The sequence below is a fragment of the Diceros bicornis genome, chromosome 14 (assembly GCF_020826845.1).
Source record: "Diceros bicornis minor isolate mBicDic1 chromosome 14, mDicBic1.mat.cur, whole genome shotgun sequence".
Lineage (NCBI taxonomy): Eukaryota > Metazoa > Chordata > Mammalia > Perissodactyla > Rhinocerotidae > Diceros > Diceros bicornis.
Window position 1 is genome coordinate 29,478,507 of NC_080753.1, and position 25,846 is coordinate 29,504,352.

At 48.2% G+C, this 25,846-nt stretch overlaps 2 protein-coding genes and 1 long non-coding RNA gene across 12 annotated transcripts in view; 1 reads left to right on the forward strand and 2 right to left on the reverse strand.

Annotated features, from left to right (window-relative positions):
• Positions 1-6,979, reverse strand: part of ZNF76 (zinc finger protein 76) — a 31,583-nt gene extending 24,604 nt beyond the window's left edge. For all 4 annotated transcript variants that reach the window (XM_058554533.1, XM_058554530.1, XM_058554531.1 and 1 more), the window contains exon 1: positions 6,873-6,979. The gene's annotated coding sequence lies outside the window, so the exon portion shown is untranslated. The remainder of the gene's footprint in view (positions 1-6,872) is intronic.
• A 287-nt stretch (positions 6,980-7,266) lies between these two features.
• Positions 7,267-25,846, forward strand: part of LOC131413739 (uncharacterized) — a 40,631-nt gene continuing 22,051 nt past the window's right edge. For both annotated transcript variants that reach the window (XR_009222015.1, XR_009222016.1), the window contains exon 1: positions 7,267-7,648. This is a non-coding gene — a long non-coding RNA (uncharacterized LOC131413739). The remainder of the gene's footprint in view (positions 7,649-25,846) is intronic.
• Positions 12,207-25,846, reverse strand: part of SCUBE3 (signal peptide, CUB domain and EGF like domain containing 3) — a 37,188-nt gene continuing 23,548 nt past the window's right edge. For 2 of the 6 annotated variants that reach the window (XM_058554537.1, XM_058554534.1), the window contains 15 exons: positions 24,387-24,509; positions 23,764-23,880; positions 23,136-23,261; positions 22,746-22,862; positions 22,505-22,609; positions 22,106-22,222; positions 21,610-21,768; positions 21,146-21,361; positions 20,622-20,783; positions 20,249-20,416; positions 19,563-19,724; positions 18,933-19,130; positions 18,278-18,457; positions 18,101-18,180; positions 12,207-16,445 (listed from right to left, as the gene is read on the reverse strand). In XM_058554537.1, coding sequence (XP_058410520.1) covers positions 16,296-16,445; positions 18,101-18,180; positions 18,278-18,457; positions 18,933-19,130; positions 19,563-19,724; positions 20,249-20,416; positions 20,622-20,783; positions 21,146-21,361; positions 21,610-21,768; positions 22,106-22,222; positions 22,505-22,609; positions 22,746-22,862; positions 23,136-23,261; positions 23,764-23,880; positions 24,387-24,509 — 2,180 coding nt within the window. In that variant the 3' untranslated portion in view covers positions 12,207-16,295. The remainder of the gene's footprint in view (positions 16,446-18,100; positions 18,181-18,277; positions 18,458-18,932; positions 19,131-19,562; positions 19,725-20,248; positions 20,417-20,621; positions 20,784-21,145; positions 21,362-21,609; positions 21,769-22,105; positions 22,223-22,504; positions 22,610-22,745; positions 22,863-23,135; positions 23,262-23,763; positions 23,881-24,386; positions 24,510-25,846) is intronic. The other 4 variants (XM_058554535.1, XM_058554538.1, XM_058554539.1 and 1 more) reach the window with 3 other exon arrangements.

Genomic DNA, 25,846 nt, shown 5'->3' on the forward strand with positions numbered 1-25,846 from the left:
TCCTTAAGAGGAGCTCGTAGCAGAGCAGTAAATGTTGAGTGCAAGAATGCAAGAGAGAAGGAACGGAGTCTCATCACCCCAACTCTTCCCCCAGCCCCAGCTAGGATGACCACATTTTCCTCACTTGGAATACCATCTTGCCTCATCTCTGACATCCATGTTCACTGTTTTCTCCCAAACCCAGGTCAAGAACAAGCTTTCCCTGGCTAATGTCACACCAGACCATCAGAATTCAGCCTAGGTCCCTCTGCACCTAGCAGTGAAGCTACACCAGGCAGCTTGTCTGTAGTGTTCCACGAGGGCACGGAGGCATTTTCTATGTCATCGTATCCTCTGTGTCCAGCACAGCACCCAGCATGTGGCAGGCATTCACTAGGTATTACTCTAGCAAAGGAAGGAAGGAAGGAATCTTACTACCGACACCGCTATCCCATGTATAGAGCTCAGCAGTTTCCAAAATGCTCTCAGACATACAGATATATCATCTTAACTAAGCACTAACTCATCCACTCTCACAATGGGAGAGGCTGAGAAGACAGCTTGTTTCTAGCTGTATGTAAAGCTAATGTAAAGCAGTCATTTTGCAGATGAAGATATAGAGGCCAGAGCTGCCAGAGAAGTCCCCCAAGGATCACACAGCTACCTGGTGGGGAGCCAGGCTGCACACCTGAACTGCGAGTGTTCTTCCCACCATACTCCTTTGTCTCTTACCCGCGTAATAGTGTTTCTTCAGTTCCCAGGAGAGCAGAAATTTACTCATGTCTAACAGAATTGTATATCCAGCTGCTTACTCAACATCTCCATGTCCAAAAGCCACCTCAAACTTGACACATTCAAAAGTGAACTCCTTATCTCTCCCTTCTCACAACCTGCCCCTCCTCCAGGCTCCCCCATTTCAGTAAATGGGAACTCCATCCTTTGGTCACTCAGGCCAAAAATGAGGGAGCCATTCTCAACTTCTCTGATTCTTTCACATGCCACATCCAATCCATCGGCAAATCCTATTGGCTCCTCTTTCAAAATATATCCAGAATCCAACCACTTCTCACTCTTTCACTGCTTTACTTTGGGTCCAAGCCACCAACTTCTCTTGCCCGGACTATTCCAGTAGCCTCCTAATCATGGTCTTCCACCCTTGTTTCCTACAGCTTATTCTCAACGTAGCAGCTAGAATGATCCTTTATGTCAGATCATGTGACTTATTTGCCTACAGCCCTCCCCTGGTTTCCAGCTCACAATTCACAATAAAATCCAGTGGTCTATAAAGCCCAACATGATCTGCCACCAACCCACTCCCACCCTCACATCTCCTGCTATGTTTCTCCTCTCTCACCCTATTGCAACTATACTGGCTAGTGCACTCATGTTTCTCAAATATATGAGGCATACTCCTACCTTAGGGCCTTTGCACTTGTTATTCCCTCTGACCAGAATACACTTTTCCCAGATACACACTCAGCTCCCTCCTTAACTTCCTTCAGGTGTTTGCTCAAATGTTATCTTTTCAGTGAGAACTTCCTTGACTATCCTATTTAAAATTTAACTCCCTGACTGCTGGTATTCTCTATCTCCCTTCTCTGCTTAATTTTCTCAATATATATTTTACTTTTTTATTTATTCTATGTCTCTTCCTCATCCACTCCCCAACAGGTGAGCTCCATAAGTCGTAGAACTTTGTTTTATCCCTAGGTACTAGAAAAGTACCTGGCCTCTAGGAGATAGTCATCAAACATTTGTGGAATGAATCAATGAATGAATGAGTATATGAATGAATGGCCATATCTTTAGGATCTACCAGTAATCTGAAGGCTTTAGGCCAGAAGGGGACGACCCTAGTTGAGCTATGGTTTCTCCCTCATCTTCCCTACTGCAGTCAAGTCCAGCCCTTCACCACCAGAAACCACACCTGGGCTTTGAAGCAGGGAAAGACCATGGCAACAGGTGCTTGTTGCCAGGACATTACAATTCCCAGGCCACCAGGTACAGAATTCTTCAGGGTGCTAATTTTTGTATTTAGCATCCTGATATCTCACAAACAGAAGAGGTCAGAAATAGGTTAGGACTAAAGATACTACTTAACTTAGATAATAGTACTGACTCAGTAACAGCGGCTCATTTGCTTTGAGGAGTTTTCCAGGGAAGAGTGCTAAATTTGCACTTGTTCATCTAGCTGTCCTTTTTTTTTTAAAACTTTTTGTTATGGATTTCAAACATACACAAAAGTAGAAAGAATAGTATAATGAACCCCATGAACCCATTACCCAACTTCAACAATTACCAACATTTTACCAGTTTCCTCTGTTCTCTGACCGTCTCTGCAACCCCCAATGAACACTTCATCTAGCTGTTTTCTTGAGAACTGGTCTATATGTGACAGACCCTGGCCTTGTTACCACTGTATTCTAGGAACTATGTCAACCAATGTCTCTACTCTCACCAGAAATACAGTAAAAACAAGCACTTACATCCATTCCCCGACTTGAGCAATGACTAAAAAAGGAAGTGTCTAAATTCCAGACTATTTAAATCAAGGGACTTGCCCATTATCCCTTTGGAGAGGTTTGGGGAGGGGGTTGTTGTGGGTACAAAATGAATGTAGATACAAGCTGTTTTCACTTGTTTGCACCTGATGCAGAATTTCTCAATGGGTTCATTCAATCCAGTAAGTACTGACTACCTCCTAAATATGAGGGACGGGATTAAGATGATAGAAGATAAAGAAAACCCAGCATCTGTTCTCAAGGAAATCACAGTGGGATAGGCGCTGGGTGAGAAAAGTATATAAACAACTAAGATACAAGGCAGAATATGTTCTGTGCCCTAAGAAAGATTAAACAAGCCCAAGGCAAAAGCTCCTTTTTAAAAATCAAGCCATGGAATTTGTAGACCCCAGGATTTACCTCTTCCTTAACTCTAGTTTTTATTCTGCTGTATTTATTGCTGCATAGCCAATAAATACACTATAGGACACCTGGGAATTTGGTGACCCACGGAATAGACTTTTGGATGTGGATCTTTAAAGTTACCTTTTGCAACTCATCATCCAGTCTTCCGGTGGGAGGGGAGTGGAAAGTCCTCCCAAAGCTTGGAAAACAATGGGGCTAATTCAATGCCTGCAGAAACTGACACGCAAAGCATTCTACCCTGAGGGCATATACAGCAAGCAGCCTCATAAACTGGATAGGATCCTGCGAGGGTCAAGGAGACGACGTGGCTAATTGATTCAGAAGGATTTCCAAGGTCTCTCTCCTTGCTACTGTTGGGGCCCAGGGCAGGCAACCCCAAAATATCCCACAATAGCATATTAATTTTTTAGAATTAAAGTTACTTGAAAAGCAAAAAGGGCATTCTGACCCTCCTGTCTCTGTTCCCCTGAAAGCAGGAAATAAATCTCCCATGTGAAAGGTGCCCTCCCTGCATCCTTATCACCAGAGCTAGGGAACTCAAGGCTGAGAAATCTGAATAAACAAACCCTGCTAATTTATTACCTCAAGCCTAAACTCTGCTTAAATTCCTCACTAATTATGTACCCTAAACCTAAATTTCTTTGTCCTGTCAATTTTTCACAAATTTATGTTTCTTTGTGTAAAAGATATATATATATACTGCCTGTTTTGTTCACTCTCTGAGCATCATTTCTTTACGGTCTCCAATACGTACGTATTAAACTGGGTTTTACTCCGGTTAATCTGGTCTTGTGTCAATTTTACTATTTGTCCAGCCACAAGAACACAAGAAGGGAAGAAAGGGAATTTTCCCTGCCCCGACACTACCTAAAGGACTGTAATCTTGGTGATCTATTATCAGAAGTTCCCAGAGAAGAGTGTAGTTCTTTGGACAAACCAAAGAGGCCAATGAAGTTTGGTTGGACAGTGCTGTGAGCGAAGGAAGGGGTGCTGAGAGTGGCAGGGTCATTCATGTGGCCCTAGAGTTGGACGCACAGGAAAATGGATGAAGAGACAGAGTTGGGACGGGAGGGAGGTTTATATCATAATCACTGTTATCAAGATTGGTGAGAAGAGGATGGCTGGGAGAAAAATAAGAGGAAGGCAGGAAAAAGGCACTGTGAGAAGGGGCAGGGACACAGGGAGAGGGAAAAGGTGAAACACAATTCCAGTTTGAAAAGATCACTGATGAAAATAAGGAAGATGCCATGAAATCCTGGAATCTGAAAGGCAGATCTCACAGGATATTGGACAGGGTGTGAAGACAAGGGATCTTAGAACGGGAGGGTGTATAGGTTATGAAGGATGGGTTCATGAAGGGATGGAAGGGCTCATTTCACTGAAGCTGGGTGAAGGAGGCCACTAGATGAAGGGCTAATTAGATGAAGCTTTTAGGTAACAGGATGTAGCCGAGGACGGTAGACGGCAGGCAGCTACAACACTGAGAAAAGACTGAAAATAGGAAGAAATCATATGAGGAAAGACTATTGGGCTAGAGGATTTTAGTATATGAATTCCTGGGGGTAAGGGAATTAAAAGGATCAGAGGATTTGGGATAAAGTGCCAGTGAGGGGAGAGACACCTTAGGGTGAGTGAGATCACAGAGCGAGGGCTGGGAGCTCCAAGGACTCAGGGTGAGACGATGTCTGGACAAAGGATAGAGAGAGGTATTAAGGTCCAAGGGTCTCAGGGAACGTGGGGTCAAAAGCCATGAACAATGCGTTGAGGAAGTCACCAAGCCATTGGGCAGAGGGTAATAGAAACCTGGGGGGTCATGGAATAAACTGATGTTGGGCTTAGGAATTATTAGAAAATAAGGAACAATGGGCTGAGGGTGACCTAGAAAATTAGGCAGGTTTGGGGGCAAGAGAGGCAATGGAGCAAGTGGGTTTTAAAGACTATAGGTTCAAATTTCAGCTCTGCTACTTATCTATGTGAGTTTCGGGTTCTTCATTTATTAAAAACCAAAACAAAAGAAACAAAAATGGGAAATGGCGATGGATATAATAATCACCTCTTGGGGTTGTTGAAAGTAAACTTAATTTATACATACAAAGCCTGGCATACAATAGGTACTTGGTAGTAAGTAATCATTATTAAAGAAATATCAGGGTAAAGAATCAGACAAGTGAAGAGGCCACAGCAGAGATAAGAGGACGGGGATCCCAAGAACTCAGTGGTAGAAAGATAATGCAAAGTATGGGCCCTGTGTTTACTGTCTGTTGAATCCCTAGAACCCAGGACAGAGTAAGACCCATAGGAGCTTCTTAGCTTATACTTAATGGCTCCCGTGGGCCAGGCATGGTGCCAAGTGCTTTGCATGCTTAATCTCAGGCACTATTATCCTCCCTTAGCAGAGGTGGAGACTGAGGGTTCAGACAGGCTAAATGGTATGCCTAAGGTGCCATAGGTGAAGGGCCAGAATCATACCAGAACTCAGGTCTCTTATTACATCAATGCCCTGAAGTGAAGCACTCTAGTACACTGCTTTGCAAACATGTTAACTCATGAGGCCTGATCAAGGGAAATGGGTATGGACTATTAAGAGTGTAGGGGGTCAGGGGACTGAGGGAACAAGGTTCATGAAGCAAGTGGACCTCTGGGTGAGGTTACAAGGGTAAACCTCTAGGAAGGGGTACAAAAATGATTGCAAACAAAAATTATCTTTTTTTTTTTTTTGTGAGGAGATCAGCCCTGAGCTAACATCCGCCAAACCTCCTCTTTTTTTTTGCTGAGGAAGACGGCCCTGGGCTAACATCTGTGCCCATCTTCCTCCACTTTATATGGGACGCCGCCACAGCATGGCTTACCAAGCAGTGCGTCGGTGCGCGCCCGGGATCCGAACCAGCGAACCCCGGGCCGCCGCAGCGGAGGGCGCGCACTTAACCGCTTGCGCCACCGGGCCGGCCCCACAAACAAAAATTATCTTGACTGAGAATTGCAGAATTTCACAGCTGGAGGGAAACTCTGAGATCATTTAATCCAACCTATCACAATACAGATGAGAAACTGAGGTCCAGAGTGAGGACGGGACTTCTCCCAGGTTCCCAAAGCACAACAGTGGCAGAGCTGGGACTTGAATCTGGGACCACACACTCAATCCAGAATTCTTTGATGCCTCCAACTATTACTACTTCATATTCATCTTTGTATCTTCCTGGGCACCAGTATGGTGCTAAGACATTTTTAAGTCATGTGCTGATTGACACTGGGGTGCTGGGGGTGCAGAGAGGAATGTCAGTGGGGGTGATCTGAGGATGAAGGGGGAGCATAGAATGAAGATCATGAAGTTACAGGGCAAAGAAGGGATTATCAGATATTGAGGGTTATGTAGATGATGACTGGGTGGGAAACTATTGGAGTAGGGCTTAGGAGTAACCAGGAAAGGTTTGAGGGGAGTCACCAAGTTTGTGGGGGTACACAGGGTAGAAGTGGAAGGGTTACCAGACCAGTGGGGTCACTGAGAAGGTCTGGGGGCCACCAAGAAGGGGTGTTGGGATCTTGAGTCGTGAGTCACTGGATTAGAATTGAGGGAGTCACTGGGTTGGTGGGTCCCCGGGCAGTGCTGGGGAAATTCCTGGGTTGGCAGAGTCAATGAATAACAATTGAGGATTATCTGGTGAGGTCTTAGGGTCAGTGGGTGGGGTGTGGGGGGTCAGAGAGGTGGAGGCGGGCGCAGACACGGGGTGGGGTTTGGGAGTCATGGGGGAGGAGTCGCAGGGCGGAACGGAGGGGCAGGGATGGGAGCCGGGGGCCGGGAGCCGGGACCCCGGGTGGGGGAGGGGTCAGGCCGCCACCCAACCTCCCGGCCGCAGGGCTAGGGCCGGAGGAGGGTGGGCACGCCGGGCTCGGGACCTGCCCGGGGCTCTGCGCCCGCCCGGCCTCCCACCTGGGCACGGTGGACCCACTCTTCCCGCAGCCACCAACCTGACAGCCCCCGAGGGCGACTCCGCCGACAGACCGCCATGCACCGGGCCCCGCCACGAGCGCCGGCCCCGCAACCCGCCTGCGCCATAGCCCGCCCGCCCGCGCGCAGCTTGCCTCGCGCGATATCCAGGTTCCAGGGCCGCCGCACTTTCCTTTCCTCTCGGCGCGCCTCTACCGGGCCCCGGAACCCGTATACAAAATACAGGACACGCTCCACCCCGCACTCCCACTCGCATCGGCCGCCGTCCTACTTATCCTGGTTCCCGGGCCCCTAGAGCCCGAGCGGCCGAAGAGCGCCCCTCAGATCCCGCCCCGCCCCCCGGCCGGGGTGACGCAGGGCCCGCGAGGCCGAGCGCCCGGGGAGGGCGTGATGACGTCACGACGCCCCGGTCAGGGCCCGGGCGCTGGTAGCCGCCGGGGGTCGTCGCTATAGCAATGAGAAGCCGCCGCGTGTCCTGCCCAGGGACTCTGTCCACCTGAGGCCTGAGGCGGGAGCGAGGAGGAGCCCGAGGCCCCGAGGACTCCACGCCGTCTCGTCGGAGGCCTGCGGGGGAGAACGTGCGCTTCGGGAGCCAGGGAGGACAGGAGGAACAGGTTGTGCGGGAAGCCGTTCCCGCGGGTCCCGCCGCCCGCACTGGGCCTGCGGATCCTGTCCTCGGGGCTCAGAGCCCCCAGGCTGCCTCCTGCGCCCTACGGTCCCGAAGCACTTTACCGGGCGCAGTCCGCAGGCACTGCCTACGATCTTCGAGCCAACCCCCTGAAGGCAGCAATTGCAGGTATTAATAGCTCCTTATTGACAAGGAGGACCTTGAGGAGCCCGGGGGACTTGCCTCTTTAGGGAGGGCGCCGTGACGGTCTTCGTGGGTTCTCTCACTCTCATTCCTTCGTCAGCCCCACCCCCAGCCTCAAAACCAGCTACTGCCCCGTTATAGGCTGGCTTCGGGGTGAACAAAACCAAGCCCTTTCTTGTACATTCTCCCCTCCCAGCAGGGAGGCCAGCAGGGAGGGAATTTTCAGAAACAAGGGAAAATTAAAAGAGAGTGAGATTTTTGGTAAAAAGTTAAAAATAAAGGAGAGCTGTTAGATAGAAAACTAGTATAGATTGCCGCTTAGGAGAGGAATTGGGTTCTTGGAGGAATGAGGTGAGAAACTTTTCCCTCTATTCTTTTAGACTTTAACTCGTTTCTTTTGTATCCTCCCCTGCTCTCCCTCAAAAAACAATTTAACTGAAGAAAAAATTTTTAAAAGGAAGTATTCCGATAAACTAGAGACATTTACAAAGTACTGAGTTTGGGGCCTATGGTAGCTAAAGATGCCATCGGGAGTACTGATATCCTGCTCCTCTCCTCCCTTGTCTGAAGAGCTTAACCAGAAAGCCCCCCTTTCAATTTTAGATGTCTCCTCCTCCTGATCTTATTTGTTTTGGCACAACATTTCCACAGGCGGGACTGGGGCCAGAATTCTCAGCAGGTTCTCAGTGTAGGTGGGCAGTGACAATCAGTAGCTCATTCTTATCGTTAATTATTAATCCTTTATATACCTACTGGTATAGAAATAGTGGCCTGGGCACTATGGTGCCCTCTTTCTGTTCCTTTTTTTTTTTTCTCCTGAGGAAGATTGACCCTGAGCTAACATCCGATGCCAATCCTCCTCTTTTTGCTGAGGAAGATTGGCCCTGGGCTAACATCCGCGCCCATCTTCCTCTACTTTATATGTGGGATGCCTGCCACAGCATGGCTTGATAAGCAGTGCATAAGTCTGTGCCCGGGATCTGAACCCGTGAACCCCGGGCCGCCAAAGCGGAGTGTGCGAACTTAACCACTATACCACCCGACCGGCCCCCACCAATCTTCCTCTTTTTGCTTGAGGAAAATGGTCTCTGAGCTAGCATCCGTGACAATCTTCCTCTATTTTGTATGTGGGTCACCGCCATAGCATAGCTTGATGAGTGGTGTAGGTCTGTGCCTGGGATCCGAACCCAGGAACCCCGGGGTGCCAAAGTGGAGCGCATGAACTTAACCACTAGGCCACTTGGCTGGCCCCTCTGTTCCTTTTTGATGGAAATTTGACAAGTTAATTTTACATAGAACAGAGAGAGAGAATAGGTACATTGTTCTGTAGCATAAACTCCTGGTTAGAAACAGAGCAGGGAATAGAACATAGGTGTCCTAGTTTGTCCCCCCACCACTTTGTTCCATAATACAAAATACTTCTGTCCTTTCTCACATTCCTTGCAGATCCTAATCTGATTGGCTAATCGCCTCTCCCATTACAATTAACAAAAACTCTGGGAAACCAGTGTCTGAATTTGAAGTAATAAGATTCTGATGGTGGGTAATTTCAGGTACTCAGGAGAACTGATGAGGAAGATACTTTGCAGTAGAAGATTGAAGATTATTTCTAGCAGCTTCTGTTCTGCCTTTGAGCCCCACCCCTGCAATATACCATATAGGCTAGTAGTCTTCAGACATTTTTTTAAAAATAGACTCCATAAAAGAATTTTAAAGAACTGTGTACCCCCTTGTTCATGTTCAAGTTGATATCTAAATTTTCCATCATAAATTCAAATATAAAGACTATAATTTCTGACTTATTGTCAATTTTGACATTTTAAACTAAAACCATTACATCATTCTTAAATGTATCCAGTGGACCCCAAATACTCTAAATATTTGATGCCCCCCGTCATCCATTTAAAAATATATGAACAAGCTCTTCTTTAACAGAAATTTTATATGGTTCCCTTTCTTCTTGAACTCCTAATTCCATACACTTCCCCTATAGAACTTTATCCTAATTATTATATTATATGCTTTAAAGTCTTTTATTGATCACTGTCATAACGTCTTGGCAACAAAAATGAGTATAAATTTAAGTTTACTGTCTGTGATCATAGGCTTTAATTGTTAAAAAGTTTCTTCTGAATTGAATTGTCATTACAGTTGTTACTAGTACACAATTATTAAACAGCATAAATATATTATACATTTTTATAACTTGTGAAACCTAAAAAGTATGATTTTTATTGAAAATGCATCTCTTAATGAGAAGAATGGTGTTTCTCCTCAATTAGTTCAGATATTTATGGATGCATGTTACCTAATATTAGAAGGAGATAAGGTGCAACATCAATTCTGCACCTGTTTTTTATTTTTATAGACATAAGCACTGAGAAAACTTGTTCACATAGTAATTGGGAAAGGAAGAGATTTGTTACGGTGACATTCCTCCAGTCTTTGAACTACTTCTAAATTATATGCCAACAATCACAAGGTGTCCTATTAGCAAGTACTATCAAATAGAGTTCTTTCATTTTATAAAAAGCAAAGAATTGGAAACCACTGAACTTGTGAAAGGATTTGTTATCTACTCATTAGAGTCTTAGTTTCAGTCATAAACAAATGATTATTAACTATCTGTTACCATTTCACTCAGAGGAACTTTGTTAATCAGATATTGATTTTCATACTCCTTTGCCAACACAATTTTTTGATAAAATTCTTTTATCTTATTACATGTTTTCAGGATCTTTTTGTTAACATATTGAAGTGCAGATTCACTTCAGTATGGAAAACACCTGCCATTTGTGTAATTAGCAAAGTCAGTCTTCATTTCAAACCAGTCAGCCAAATCAGACTTACTTTCTGTCAGGAAAAAGTCAGACTTCATTTTTCAATTCAAATAAATATGTTAATATTCATTTTAAAGAATATTATAAAAGTCACTGGGAAATAAATTAACTTTAGCTTATATAATAGATTACTAAAAATCAGTCATGATTAAAATTATATAATAGGGTTTGTTTTTTTTTTTTTGAGGAAGATTGGCCCTGAGCTAACATCTGTTGCCAATCTTCCTCTTTTTTTCCCTTTTTTCTCCCCAAAGCCTCCAGTACATAGTTGTATATGCTAGTTGTAGGTCCTTGTAGTTCTTCTGTGTGGGACGCCGCCTCAGCATGGCTTGATGAGTGGTGAGTAGGTCCGCACCCAGGACCCGGGAATCTCAAATAGGAGTGTGGATCTTTTTTTTTTTTTTTAACAGTTTTATTTATTTATTTATTTTTGTGAGGAAGATCAGCCCTGAGCCAACATCCATGCTAATCTTCCTCTTTTTGCTGAGGAAGACCAGCTCTGAGCTAACATCTACTGCCAATCCTCCTCCTTTTTTTTTTTTCCCCAAAGCCCCAGTAGATAGTTGTATGTCATAGTTGTACACCCTTCTAGTTGCTGTATGTGGGACATGGCCTCAGCATGGCGGGAGAAGCAGTGCGTCAGTGCGCGCCCGGGATCGGAACCTGGGCCACCAGCAGCAGAACGCGCGCACTTAAGCCACGGGGCCGGCCCAGGAGTGTGGATCTTGAGCATGGCTATTGTTATCAAGCTATGACATCCTGATGCACGATGCCTGGCACATAACAAGAGCTCAGTAATTGTGGAACAAATGCATCTATCTCCTTTGTATATATATATATATATATTTTTAATTTTTATTTATTTATTTATTCCCCCAAAGCCCCAGTAGACAGTTGTATGTCATAGCTGCACATCCCTCTAGTTGCTGCATGTGGGACTCGGCCTCAGCATGGCCGGAGAAGCCGTGCGTTGGTGCGCACCCGGGACCCGAACCCAGGCCGCCAGCAGTGGAGTGCACCGCACTTAACCGCTAAGCCACGGGGCCGGCCCTCTATCTCCTTTATAGATGCTAACAGAGAAGTTCAGGATTCTGGTAGGCCAACCCAACATATTTTTTGATCAGGTAGATTTTTTTCCTTGTTCCTCTTAAATGGCTATATCATGTACATATTAAATCCAGTAAAATTTCATGTCAGGGAATTATATAATTGCAACAATTAAGTTTTATCTATCATCTCTGAGCCTAGAAATTGGAACTGTTCATTTATAAGAGATTGGAGATTGCTTTCCCATGCCCTATAGTGGTAATGGTGGTAGTGGCTGGATGATCTGTATTTCAGAATTCTGTTTGGTGGCTAAGAGTGTACTGCGTAAAAAGAACAACCTTGGGTGACTCTCAGTGCTGGTACTTTGCTAGAGGTGGGACATTTTAACTTGGGAATTGTACTGTGGTGAGGAGAAACAGTTCCCTAAATTTCTCCCACTCTTTAGATCCCCCTCAGGGGATAATTCTTGATACTGCTTTTAAAAATAGACAAAGAGACAAGCCTTTTCAAATTCCAAAATCATTAGGAATAAGATGGATAAATGAAAAATTAGGGTAAGTCCTATCTCGTAGCCAGAAGACACTTTGTCTCCTCAAAGGTTTTTCCAGCTCTAGGATAAGCTATTGAGACAGAGGAAAAGATGCCAGGCTAAGGAGTTTCATTCAGTATTTTAATAATAATAATAATAAAAACAAATACAAAATCCAAACATTTCTTTTTACAAGTTCAGATACATTTTTTTCCCCAAGTGCAAAATACTCTATGAACTGCATCATTTACTGTTTATTGTTGATTGTGTAGGAGATGCTTACTATATTGGCAGCAGTGGAAGGCAGATATAAATACAATATTTTGAGATTTCTTCTGCATTAAAAAAAAAAGAAAGCCTCCCACATGGTAATGATTATTCTTTGAAACTTCAGTTCAACTCACACAGAAGAATAAAGTTTTCAGTTTGTCCAAACTGCTACAATCTGTGTTGTCTAGATAAGCTGATAACAGAACTGGGGGTTCTAGTCCCTCTAATCGTATATTTTCTTTAAGGGTTCCTAGTCCAAATAATGGCTCAAGGGCAGGGTGTGCTACCTTTGAGACAGGTAAATTTAAAGATATCCTTGTGTTGTTTGCTTTCACTTTTCTCTTACTTTGCTTAAGAAAGCAAGCCAAGCAGGTTATTTATTTTCTGCTTATGGTCAGTTATACTTTGTTTCCCTTCCCTTAGTTTGAGCCTGTTATGTTCAAGTTAAGCAGCAAATACAAAAGTTTGAATACTCTATAACGTTTTCTGACATTTTGAGATATGACCTCCTAATCCACTCCAGAGTCACCTCAAACATACATATGGAGAACACTTCTCAGATATAAAAAGTTTCACTAGGGCCAATGACCAGGATTGTATTACTGAACTTTCAGCAACAAATCTGAGCCCCCACCACCTCAAACTAACTCAATCCTGGGGAAGTCAGAGCAGTCACAGCTCACTGTCAACCTCTGGGGATTTGTAGGCTTGGGGCACGGCAGCTCAAGTCCAGGCTCTGGTCAGTTTTCTCCTGACTCTGCGAGTTCCCTCAGGTTTAGGGAATGGGCCTGGCCTAATAATACAGAAAGAGGAAGGCAAAGAAGTAAAAAGGAACTGCCATGTTGCTGAGGATATAAGTGCCTTTCTGATATGCATCATTTGGCGCTTGGAGCCCTTGTAGAAATGGCTTCCCATCCCCAAACTCAGATCAGGACAGGTTTTGTACTAAGATAAATGAGGCCTCACAGTACTGTGGCCCTGTAAATACCCCATCCTGCAGAGAGGCCTCTGGGTTGGTTCATGAAAGGTTCCCGTTTACACCATCTTTCCACTTTCCCACACTGGTAAAAACCTCTTTTTCTGTCTGGCCTGTAAAGGCTTAGAGAGTCCCTGAGTGTTGACTCCTCATTCAGTCCACTTAACCCCTAGTTTGATGCCCCAGGGCCGGCTTCCCCCATAGGTTCAGCAGCAGCTTTGCCTGGGTTCTTAACCCCCAACTTGGAAGATCTAAATTAAAGTTGGACATTAGCAGGTCTTCACCTGCTCACTAAGATCTGTCTTGACATCAGTTAAGAAGCCTAGTGGTCTATACTTTCCATACTGTGGAAGTCATTTGCAGGTCCCAGAAACCATAGAATAAATTATTGGAGGAAGTGTGTTTATGTGTATATATGGGGGGACAAGAAAAGAAGAGAGCAAGGAGAAGCCAGACCCTGAAGGCATAAATTGGGAAACACTGTTTGGCTTTCTAAGAGATATGCAAAATGGTAGGGAGAGAGGAATCAGAAAGTTATCCTAGCTTCTCGTGGAAAATTAGGATGGTCAAAGTTGATTAAAGCAGTTTTCATGGCATTTCCTGGGAAGTGTGGATACTTCGATTAAAAGATCATTTCCTTGCTTGGAAGCAGCCATTTTGTATCTTTACCTTGGAGCCCTCTTTGACCCAGAGACACAAAGGCAGCCAGGCACTCCACCCCCAAAGGCCATGGTGTTGGCTAATGGATGTCAGGGTATCTAGCTGTGACATTGGCTACCTACTGCCTAAGGCTGTTTTGGCTGGTGAATGCTACTGTTGGGGGCGGGGGTTAGGGGGCCGGGCAGGAAGGCCAGACACCTTTTAGTGTTGAGTCTCCTGGGGGAGCAGTGGCCTGGGACTGTCACTTAGAAGTGAACCCTAGGAGTCAATTGGTAGCCTCTGATTGAATAGGACTACAGTTTTGGGGGGAATTAGGAGCAAATGGAAAATAATTTTACAGGCAGCAGTGGATTGAGGGTGGAGTGTATGCAGGATCTGGGCTTGGGCATGGACTTGATTCTTCTTCCTTTTGAAAAGCAGTAATTGAGGAAGCTAGGCTTGAAGTCAGCTCCGAGAGGGAATGGTGAACAGATAGGAGTAGGCAGAGTGCACAAGGTCAGGCAAACAACTTCATGCCTGGATACCTGTCCTATTCTTGGCTCTTATAGCCTTGCCTCTGGCCTCAGGGCCCTGAGTCAGCCCATCCCCACGGGGTTTGTCCTGGTCCTCTTCCATGTGGATCCCAGGGGAAAACAGCATGAAGGCAGGGAAAAGATGGAGGTTTTCCCTACTTGGGGTGGAGAATCACTGACCAGTTCCATAGGCCTCTACAATCACAAGGTCCATGCTGAATCCATGGAGGGGCACAGGGTTGGCAGGATTGGTTTAGCAAACACAGGTCCCTCTCCTTCCTGCTCCATCAAGTCCCCAGAATTACTGTCCTACACATCAGGTGCCTCTGAGCTACAGCCCTGGGTTACCCCAGCAGAGGGCTCTAGAGGTCTAGATGGCCACTGGTGGGGGAGTAGGGACAGATCAGATGCTCCAGCACTCAAGGTTCATGAGATTCAAAATATTTTTTTCTTCCACTCCAAACATACACTCTTCTCTCTTGGGCAGCTATAAATAGGGTTGTTCTAATAGAGGAAAAAGAAACAAAAACAAAAAACAAAACCAGAAAACAAAAACCCCTCCCTTTAGACAACATAGAAAGACTCAAAATGATTGCACTTATTAGATGTGGACAGGGTGGGCAGAAGGCTTGCCAAGTGCACACACATTCCTCTTGCTGCCCATAGCCTGGGGCCAGAGGTAGGTGGCTCTGGGCTGGCTGCAGAGCAGGGTCCTCTTTGGTGGAGCCCACGAGCCATCTGGGGCTACAAGGGAAAGACAACTCTGGGGCAAGGCCCAGGCTGGCTTCCAGTCAGCAGCCATGTTTCTTTTGGGATAACACATAACAAAAGGAGTAGGGCTCCCCCAGGGAGCACTCGGGTGGGTGTGAGGGGATGGCTGGGCCAGGGAAGACAAAAAAGAAAAGGGATTAGTGTTTCAGGCTGGCTCCCGATTGTTCTGTAGTCTAGTCCTTTAGATGATACATTTTCTTTTTTGTTGTTTTCTTTTTTTCGCGATGCTTTAAAACCTGGTTTCTGACCTGCAGAGCCATAGTCTTTTTCTCAGGGAGCAACAGCAGCACATTCAACATGGTAATGTCTGCTGCTCTTTCTCATTCGGCCAGTGTCCACTAGCCCGGTGGTGTGGGCCTTTTGTAAGCCCTCATGGGTTGGACCTCAGGCAGACATGTGGGGGAAGAAGGAGAGGGGCTGTATAGACAAGAAAGCCGGCTATGTGGGCGGTCTAGGGCTCAAACCATATGCCCCAGAGGACCAGTGCTGGCATTAAGCCTGTAAATCAAAGGCTTCTTTGGCAGAACTCTGGGCTGTTAGAATCACCCTGGGGGGCACAGCCAGGGGACATTTTGGCTCCTGACTAGCAAGGCACACCCTAAAATGGCAGAAACCCCTCTTCCCCCTCCCCATTCCCCACTAGACACACTTCGTTTGTGGGGCCTCTAGCACCCTTGTACGCTGATGGGGCCAGGGATGTGAACTTGTAAAATGGACAGTGTGGCTGGGAAGGGGAGGGGGCTACTCTTCCTTCCCCCCTCGGGGAATAGTGCCAGCACTGAATGGCTTTTCCAGGGAGCACGTAGGAAAAGAGAAAACAGTGAAGCGAAAGAGAGAGAGAGAGAGGCAAAGAGAGACAAGGAAACAAAGCTAGAGAGACAGAAAGGGAAAGTGTTTGGTCTATATAGTGATATTTTTTTTTTCTCCAAAAAGAGAGAGGAGAGTTTCTCATCTGAGGGTGGGGGCTGCCAGCTCTGAGGGCTAAAGAGTCTGTGGGCTTCAAAACCTGGGTCTTGGGCCTATGGCACTATTTGTAGGGCCTAAGGAAGCTGGAAACTTTGGAGCGGAGCAGCTTGATGAAGGATTTTGGCAGCATCTCCTTGTGCTTCTCTGTGTACTTGAAGTAGTTCTGGGGGTGGGCCAGCACCTCGAAGAAGGCCTTGATGAGCTTCTTGTCCTGCAGAGTACGGCAGGCGGCAACATCAGCCTCAGTGTTGTGGGTGGGAAAGAGGAACACCAGCCTTGGCTCTTGATGTCTAATAGGCATACCCTGAGGTTAACTCTGGATTCCCATCCCCACCATGTGTTCCTCCTTTAGAATTCTACAGCTCAGTCAATGGCAGCTTCATCCTTCCAATGCTCAGGTCCCAATCCTTGGAGCCATCCTTGACTCCTCTCTCTTGCTCACAACCACGGCAAATCCTGTTGATTCTACCTTCAGAATATATCCAGAGTCTGACCACTTCTCACTGTCTCCACAGCTACCACCATCTCTCACTTGAACTACTGCAATAGACCTAACTGGTCTCCATGCTTCCCTCTACCCTTGTCCCTCTACAGAATGTTCTCCCTTACTGCAGCCAGAGTGACTTTTTAAGTTTTTAATTAGATCGTGTCCTTTTTCTATTCAAAACACTTCTCTGATTTCTTTTGTCACTCAGCAAAGCCAAGTCCCTTGCATGGCCCACAGGCTGAATGTGATCTGTGCCCTGCTGTCTCTCCTTCATCCCCCCTTGACTTTTCCTTACTCTGCTGAGCCACACTGGCCTTCTCAAGGTTCTCGAACATGCCACACTACTTCCATGCTCCTTAGCTTGGAATGCTCCTCTCTTCATCTTCTAATGGGTAGCCCTTTACCTCATTCAGATCTCTTCTCCTCAGAGTCCTTTCCTGACGACCCTGTCTGAAACAGCAACATGATATGTGGAGAGTCTACTAGGTGCCAGGCTCTGTGCATTAGGACTCAGATCTTCTGGCTTCTAGGCTAATGTTCTTTCCATTGCATCAGCAGATTTTTAAAATAAGAAGTGGGGCTTCCAGCCTCTCATCCGCACTTTAATCAGAACAGTTCTACTACTTTATGCATTGGAGTTCCACAGCACATTTGAAATGAGGGTTCAGATGCTTTAAAAAGTGTTTGAAAAGCATTGCTGATATTATATTCTTTACAATCTACAAGTTCTAGAAGATTTTTGTCATTATTTTGTCTCTTATTTTGATAATACAAAAATTATTTTATTAATCATAAAGATAAAATTTTTTGCATTGATAGTTTGTGAAGGATCATACTGTGACTAGGACTATAGTTTCTTAAGATTTTCTCAAACTAGGATCTGCACACCCAGGTATCTAGTCCATTCTTCAATGTTGGAAACATTTCTTTACCTTTAAAAGAGGGCTATACTAAGTTAACTCTGAGAAATGCTATGCTAGATCTGCTGCTTTTCTGCAGCATGGAGTAAGGGAAGGAAGGAACTTATGCAAAAGCATCTTTCTATACTTCAATTTCCCTATATTTCTTGGTGGAAGAGGTAGAGGTCATTTCATTTCCTCATCTTCCCTTTCTCTTCCCTCAAGGTATAAGATAGTATGGGTGACACTGCAGTCAGATGAGCTTGGGCTCAAACCCCAGCTTTATCATTGGGCAAGTTCCATAATTCTCTGTGCCTCAGTTTTCTCATCTGTAATGTGGGAATTAGGAAAGTACCTACTTCATAGAACTGTTGTGTCTATCAAATGAGAATATTCATGTAAGCACTTAGCATATTGCCTGCACATTGTTGCATGCTCATTAAATGTTGGGTATCATTATTGTTGTTAATATTCACTCGCCTTTAAAATCTCCTGGTGGTTTTCAGATGCATAAAGCCGGCCATCTCGCACAATGTCTTCTACCAGCTGCTCATAGTCCTCTGCAAAGTCAACCAAGGGGAGGAGTTTAGGGGTAGGAAATCTTCCTGCTCCCCTTGCTCCCTCCCAAGACCCAGGAGCCTTCCCTTTCTCACCCACCTCCCTGGCTCTCCTGCCCGTGCTCACCATCATAGGTAACATAGGGAATCTGGAAGCCACGGGCACTGTTGGCCTCACTTGTCTTGAAGTTGATCCAGAGCTTCCTGGAGCGGGCCGTGAAGGCAATGGGGCGCTCGTAGGTCTGGCAGGTCTCATAAGTGGTAATGGAGGATGGGGAGGCTGGGAAGGCAAGCAGTAGGTTAGGAGAGCAGCAGAACAAGCTACCCTGGGGTGAGGGCTGTCGGGTGAAGGAGTCATGCTGACAGAGGCTCTCCCCACTGCATGCACCTCCCTTACCCCCAACATACACATATCCTCTCCTACTGCCCTGGGCTTGTTCCACAACTCCTTTCTGATATCCAGGAACTCAGATAGTATAAGAAATTTGATATTTACATGAATGGAACAGCAAAAATGCTAGAATAGGAAAGTGACACATGTAACACTATTGGAGTTCTAATACCAATGCTGGCTTTCTTAACTCTGCTCTCCACCAAATATGTAGCATTCACTGCTGTTTTCCTTTGTTAGCTTCTCTCCTCCCAAGGCCTCCCTTGTCACTGCCCCAATTCTTTCTGTACCAATCTTCTCTCTCCCTCTCCCTCCCAACCAGATTTGGACTGCCCGTCCCTAGCCCAGCTCTGCAGCCACCCACAGTTTTTTCTCATGACGAGGACATCCCCACACTCGTCCTCAGATGGCAGGAAGATCTCGGGTACCACGATAAGGATCTTGCGCTTGGGTGGGGGGTTGATGTTCCAGATGCACTCCACGCCGGCTGGGTAGTTGCCTGGGTAGTTGGGGGACTCGATATAGCCAGTGAACTCACCCAGCTCCCCACCACACTGGCGATCTGTAGCCAAGCCCCAGTGGACAAAGCAAGAAAGAGAAAGGAAGTCAGTGGGGAAATGGGTTGGGGAAATTGAAGAGTTCTTAAGTAGAAATCAGACACGTGTAGATAGCTGTCTTCCTAGTTTATCATCTACTCTCCAAGTTCTGGGTCCACCTTCCCTCCTACCCTTTTAGTACCTTCTCATCTCACTTCACCTGTCTCTGCCTCCCCATTACCTCACTCCAGGGAGAGAGTACTAAAGGGCCCAGCCCAGCAACTGGTCTTGAGATTGAATGGGTTGGGAAGAGATTGAGGGGGGGACTTGCCTGCCCATCCACTCCCCAGCCCTGCTCTCTGTTGGTTTACTCCTCCCTGCCCACCCCCTGCTTCTTCCCATGCCCACTGCTCCCAGACCTCTCTACCCCCTTTTCCACAGCCTGGCCTGCCACGTACTCTTGCACTGGGTGACACTGGTGGAGCCATCAAAGTCAGTGCTTGTGTTTCCTGGACAGCGGGTGCAGAAGTTCTGACGAAAGTCAGGCTGATAGGAGCCCATGGCACAGCGGATACAGCGATGGATGCTGGTGTTGTAGTAGTGCCCAGGGGAGCACTGGACTGCAGGCAAGGGGGAAAGGTAGGAGTAAGATGGCAGGCAAGTGGGAGTTCTGGGGCATGGAATGAGCAGGATGCATTCATCATGGAGAATCAGGAGACTGAAGACACCAAAGTTCCTTCCAGAGTCCCAACTTTCCTAGTCAGGCCAGAATTTAAGTCCAGGGAAATACACACTTGAGAGAGTGGTTGGCTACAGTGCCAATCCTTTTCCTTCAGGCACTGAGCATTGTGCCAAACCTGTACAGAAACTCATCTGTAGTATTGAGAGGAATGTGCCACCAGTTCTCCAAAGTAGAGGGGTGAGTGTGACTGTTATTCATTCCCCAATTCCCAGGCTTGGGATTGGTGGAGGATCAGTATGGGTCCTGTAAGCAGGATAGTATGGTTGGTCAGGCAGCTGGGCCTTATCGGGTTTGAGGAAGAGGGTGGGGCAACATACTTGGGTCCACTCTGGGGACCTGGAGAGTTTTTTTGGAAATAGTTGGGGTTGGGGAGTCCCCTAGTGGGGTGGGTAGCCCACTCACCTTTGGTGTCACAGTCTTGGAATGAGATGGCCCCCTCGTGCTTGGTGGTGAGACCCCCACCACATGGGAAGCACAGGGTCCGTCCTGCTTCAGGTTGGTAGGTGCCACGTGGACATGGCTGGCAGGGCTTGAACCCATCTACAGAGTGTTGGCCAGGTGAGCACTGACCTGCAATGAACCAAGGGCCCAACTCTGATGGGGATGGTCCTGGTCATCCCCATGGGGTCACCCAGTCTCAGGGGACAGAGGCATACAAACAGGACATTGACTAGGAGAGTGGCCTGGAGCCTGGGCCTGCCCTTGGGAAATCCCATGCCCATGGGCATCCCAGTGCCCACCCTACCCCATTCTGTATTGTTTGTTCCCCTGGCACCTGCACACGTGGTGACGTTGGTGGCTCCGAGAGGCCCGTGGGCATCACTCCCAGGGCAAAGGTCGCAGGAGAGCTGCCCTTCTCTCTCCTGGAAGGTGCCCGCTGGGCATGGCACACACTGCTCCGTCTGGCCGTGGTAATACGTTCCCTGCGGGCAGCTGACTGAGGGAGAGTCGGCCGCGCTAGCCACCCACCCCCCTGCCCTCATTTCCCACCACCCAGGCCTGGGACTCCCTTTCCCATTCCCCCAGATTCAAGGAGAATCTCTTTGTCTGGGAACAGGCAGAATCCTGCTTGGAAGGACCAAGGGCCAAACCCATGTGCAGGAGGGTTGGTGGCCCCACATGATGTCCCTCTAGATTTCAGCCTGGGACCAGTGAGGGGAGAGTGATGGGCAGGAAGGTCTTGGCTGCCTCACAATTTGAGAGATGCAACTGAGGCTGTAAAGTGTCTTGCTCTAAGCCAGGCCCAAGCTGGGCCTTCCCCTCTCCCCTGCTCCCATGTTCCCCAGCAAGCTCCCTTACCACACTTGGCCCCGGCGCGGTGCTGCCCAGGCCTACAGGCTTCCACTAGCTCAGCTCGCTCCCCAGCTACCGGGCCTGGCTTGTGGGCCAGCTCATAATCAAGGCCTGCTAGGCGCAGCAGGAAGCGGTCCTGATTGATGGACTTTCTAAGCATCTTCAGGGACCCTTTCAGCCGCCGTTCCATCCGCTGTCGGAGGCAGGGCAGCCCACAGCTAGCTGGTGGTGGATGGTGGTTTGAGTCAGGGAAGGAGGAAAAAGAAAGAGTGGTTGTGAGCAGGAGGGTAAGGGAGCAAAGCGAGGAGCTAGGAGGGGTGTGGTAAGAGGGACTGGCTCCTGGGCTTGGCATTAGGCAGCGTCTGCCCTTAGTACAGGTTCTGCCCCTTTCCTTTGCTGCTGAGACCTGTGGTTTCCCCACCTCTGCCCTCCTCTTTCCACCCTCCTCCCAGGAGTGCCCCTAGTCCCACCTGTAGTTTCTTCGGCTCTGACCTCTGCCTCCAGTTCCAGGGTGAGCCGAGTGACTTCCTTGCTGGGAGGGGTCCGGGCCCGCCGGCCCTTGCCCTTCCGAGAGGAGTCACACTTGAGGTGGATGAAGGTGACCTGGCAGTCAGAGCAGGGGGCACCACCTGGGGGAGAGGCCTTGTCAACCTCAGGGGCACCCCCTGGGGACAGGGAAAGTTCTCACTCCCAGCTCTCACTTTTCTCCTCCAACCCAGACAGACCTCACCAGATCTCTGACTACAACTGTTTCAATTCTCTTTGAGTCTAGCACACTAATTAGTTGGGTGGCGGGGAATATCCTAGGACTTCCTTGGGCCCTATCCCTACAACTGCTTCCTCCCCTGCTCTATCCAGAGTTCAGGGTACCCATGGGTTTTTGGAGATCTCCTTAAGCAGAGAAGCTGAGGGGTGGGAAGGTTTGGTGGCCAGACGGCCCATTGGAGTGGGGTCCCCAGTCCAGACCTGGCCCCAGGATTCTGCTGGCCTCCTCTGTTTTGCCTTTGTTTCGCAGGTGCAAACGGCATTTGGCGTCCTTGATCTTGAAGGAGGCCCGCTGTTTAACTGACAGCACTGCAGCCTCTAGAGGGATGGTAGAAGCTCAGCACAGCCTGGGGGTCCCATGGGGGTGGGGGCTGCTGTGGAGGGTGTTGAGAAGCTGGGCAATAAGCCAGGGGCTTGGCTGGAGGAGAGGGATTACGAAAGCCAAGGAAATCAACGTTAGGGGCAGAGGGAGCAAGGCAGCAGGGCTGGAGAATTACAGAGCAAAGAAGGGATCCAGGAAAAAGTAAGGCCAGGAGGATTAATGAAGAATAGAAATAGAGGTTAATAAGCAAGAGACAAGGCCTCTAGGCTGGTGCTCACCATGGCAGTGGTTGGAATTTGTGCTGTTCCCGGTGTGGCCAGCTCGGCCTGGAGTGGCCCTGGGGCTGGGTGTGCCACAGCTCACTGTGAAGCCATTCTCAGACTCTGAGAGAAGAGGGCTGTCACAGATCTGACCTGCTCCCCAGCCCCCACTGGATGGAGGAATCCAAGGGGAGCAGAGGAGCTGCCTGAATAGCCAGCTTTCCTCCCTGCCAGCCCTCCAGCAACCGCCTCTATGTACCTGGCAAAAACCGGGCCCGGGAGGGGCAGGTCAGGGCACAGGTGTCCTTCTTGCCAGATCTGTTGCAGCTGAGCATGGCTTTTGAGGCACCAGGACTGCTCTGACACTTTACTGGCTCTAGGAAGGGGAGAGAGGCCTGAGGAGGAGAGGGCCTTCCTCTCCCACCCTCTCCCCCTCAGTTGGGTAATCTGGAGGAAGAGAATTAACTACATGCGGAACTGTAATTGTACCCAGAGACTGATGAAGGGATTATTTACCAGAAACTTCATGTCTCTAACTCAAATGGCTACGTTGTCCATCCCCCACTACCTCATACCTTCCTCAGCGTAGAACCCCAACATCCCCCTGACACTGCAGTGCCAGCTGCAGCCAGCAGAGGGCACTGCCCACCTGTGCAATCCTTGCCGTTCCAGTGCAGCCGGCCCTGGCCTGCTGGGCAGGTGCACTGGTAGCTGCCAGGAGTGTTGATGCAGTTGAAGCGGCAACCTCCTTGGTTGATGCTGCACTCATCCACATCTGGGGAAAGGAGTAGTGAGACATAGACAAACAATGGTGGGGGAGGAGTAGGAGCCAGGGAGCCGGCAGTGAGTGAGGACCTTTGGTTAGAGTTCCAGGCACTCCAAGATGACTACTGGCCTGAGAAGAGCTCAAACCTAGAACCTCTTTCCCTTATCTCTGACCCTAATCAACAGAATGATTGGGAAGGGGCCAAGCTGATGAGCTTTTTAAAGCCTTCCACTCCTACCTACCAGTGGGCCTGTAATTTGGGAACTAAGGATGGGAGTCAAGGGGCAGTGATAGGGATGCGAGACAAATTTTGGAGGCAGGATGCTGTTCCCTGATACCCTAGTCTCCCAGTTCTCTTAATTCCTCCCATTTCATCACAATGGATGCAGACATGGCACATGCACCTGGGGATTGATTGCCATAGCCACAAGCCAAATCAGGGACTTGTTCAATTGAAGGGTGAGGAGCTGAGAGGGGCCAAGTGGCTGAGGGTCCAAATTTGCTGGCTTACCCCCACAGTGGGTGACACCATACAGCAAGTAGCCATGATGGCAGAGGCACTGGAAGCTTCCTGGCGTGTTGACACATATGTGGTCACAGGTTCGATCAAAGGAACATTCGTCTATATCTGGAAGAGCAAGGATTCAAGCCACTCAATCTGTCTTGGGGGACTTGACTCTGGGACCCCTTGCTCAGGTGAAGGACCCAAGTGAGGGGCCTTGGCTCTCTCACTTAAATTGAAAGAGTCCCTACTCATGGCCCAGACCTAGGATCAATGCATACCATCCCCTGTGCCCCCTCCCCCTCCACTTGGAGTCAGTCCTTGGAGTGAGGAACTACGAGATCTGGTGCCTATGGTTCAGGGCCACTATGTGTGGTTATGCAGGTCAAACCCTGCAAAGGATATGAATTGGGGTGAAATCCATCCCTCATTCCTTCCCAAGCCACGTGCCACAGTGTGGAGCTGGTTCACCAAGAGGAAGGGGTACATGTGTTAACTCACAGCATGACCATCTGTGGAGACTCACCACAGTGTCTATTGAATTTCTCAGACTCTGGCCCTCTGGCCTACTTGAAGCTCATTTATCCCAAGAACCTCTCCCACGGCTTTCCCCTTGGCCCGTATCTGCTCACCCTGGCAGTTCCTTTCATTAATGAGAAGCTTATAGCCCTTCTTGCAGCTGCATTCAAAGCTGCCCACTGTGTTGCGGCAAATGTGGTCACAGCCTCCATTGTTCAAGCGGCACTCGTCTATGTCTGGGGAAGCAGGACAAAGTAGAGAGAATCAAAGGTAATACTGAAGGCTGGGGACCAACAAGGAGACAAGATCCTTCCCTCCCTCACAGAGCCAGGGAAAATCAAGTCGAGCCCTGGATCTGCCCCTTCTGACTCCTCTCAGTCTCCCATTTCCATTTCTTCCCTGTTCAGGGGATCTGTGCCATTAGTAATACCTTCTTTTCTGGGACCGAGTCCTCTTAGGAGACAGATGGGAACCAGAGTCAGGCCCTCAGGGAATTGCCTGGAGCAGGAAGTAGGTGGGCATGTGACCTACAGGGCTAGTCCATGTCCCTCACTCTGCCACTGATGGCCCTTCCCCAAAAGGCTGGTGGATAGGTTTATCCCTTTCCTGCCCCCCACCCCTGCCAGTCACAGGAGTCCTGGGAGTGTATGGCACAGAGAGGTGGAGATTCGAAGGGGCAGCCCTTCAGGGAGGAGGAGCTGGGAGAGAGGCCAGGCAGGGAGGACCTCCAGGAGAGCCAGTGAGGCTGGGTAGCTGATGGGGGAGGGGTGGGGGCCAGGCAGGGGGCTGGAATGGGAGAGGTCTGGAGAGACTCAGGCCTGAGGCAGCTTTCAGCACTAAGAAGGGAAGGGGGGGCGGGTAAGCGGCTTCCTTCCTGAGGTCAAGTTCCCCAAACTGGTGGCAGACAGGACCCAGGCTACTCACCCCTACTTGGGGGAGGGGGCAGAGAGGGCAGCCTTCCACTTCACTCTTAGCATACCTGTCAACAGTCTTTCCCAGCAGGAAACCTTTCAACTCTGGCTGGCTGACCTACTGCCCTAGCCCTCCCCTAGTCCTCGCTGCCAGCTGTTGGGCCAAAAGACACAAAGAGCAAGTCCAGTCCTCCTTCTAGTCCCCACTCCTTGTGACCAGGGGACATAGACCTGATGAATCATTATTTTCAGTATGGCCACCTTCCCTTTTTCCTCCCTCCACTCCACCTTTCCCCCAGGCCTGGCTAATTAAAAGGAGGGGAAATAGAATGGGTAATGTGGGAAATAGTAATAATAATAGCTAACACAAAGTGTTTACCATTTGCCAGGCACTGTTCTAAGTACTTTATATATAATTTATATATAACTCATTTAATCCTTACAACATTCTTATGAGACAAGCACCATTATTATGGTGAAACTGTGGCACAGAGATACTAAGTAACTTGCCCAGATCGCAGAACTGGGATCTGAACCCAGGTAGCCAGGCTCCAGCATCAGTGCCCCCAGCTGCTATCCTATGGTCCCTCTGACCAGTATAGCCTTTCCACTGGGAAGGTCTGGGGAATGTGGGTTAAGAAGGTTATGAAACACACCTGTGA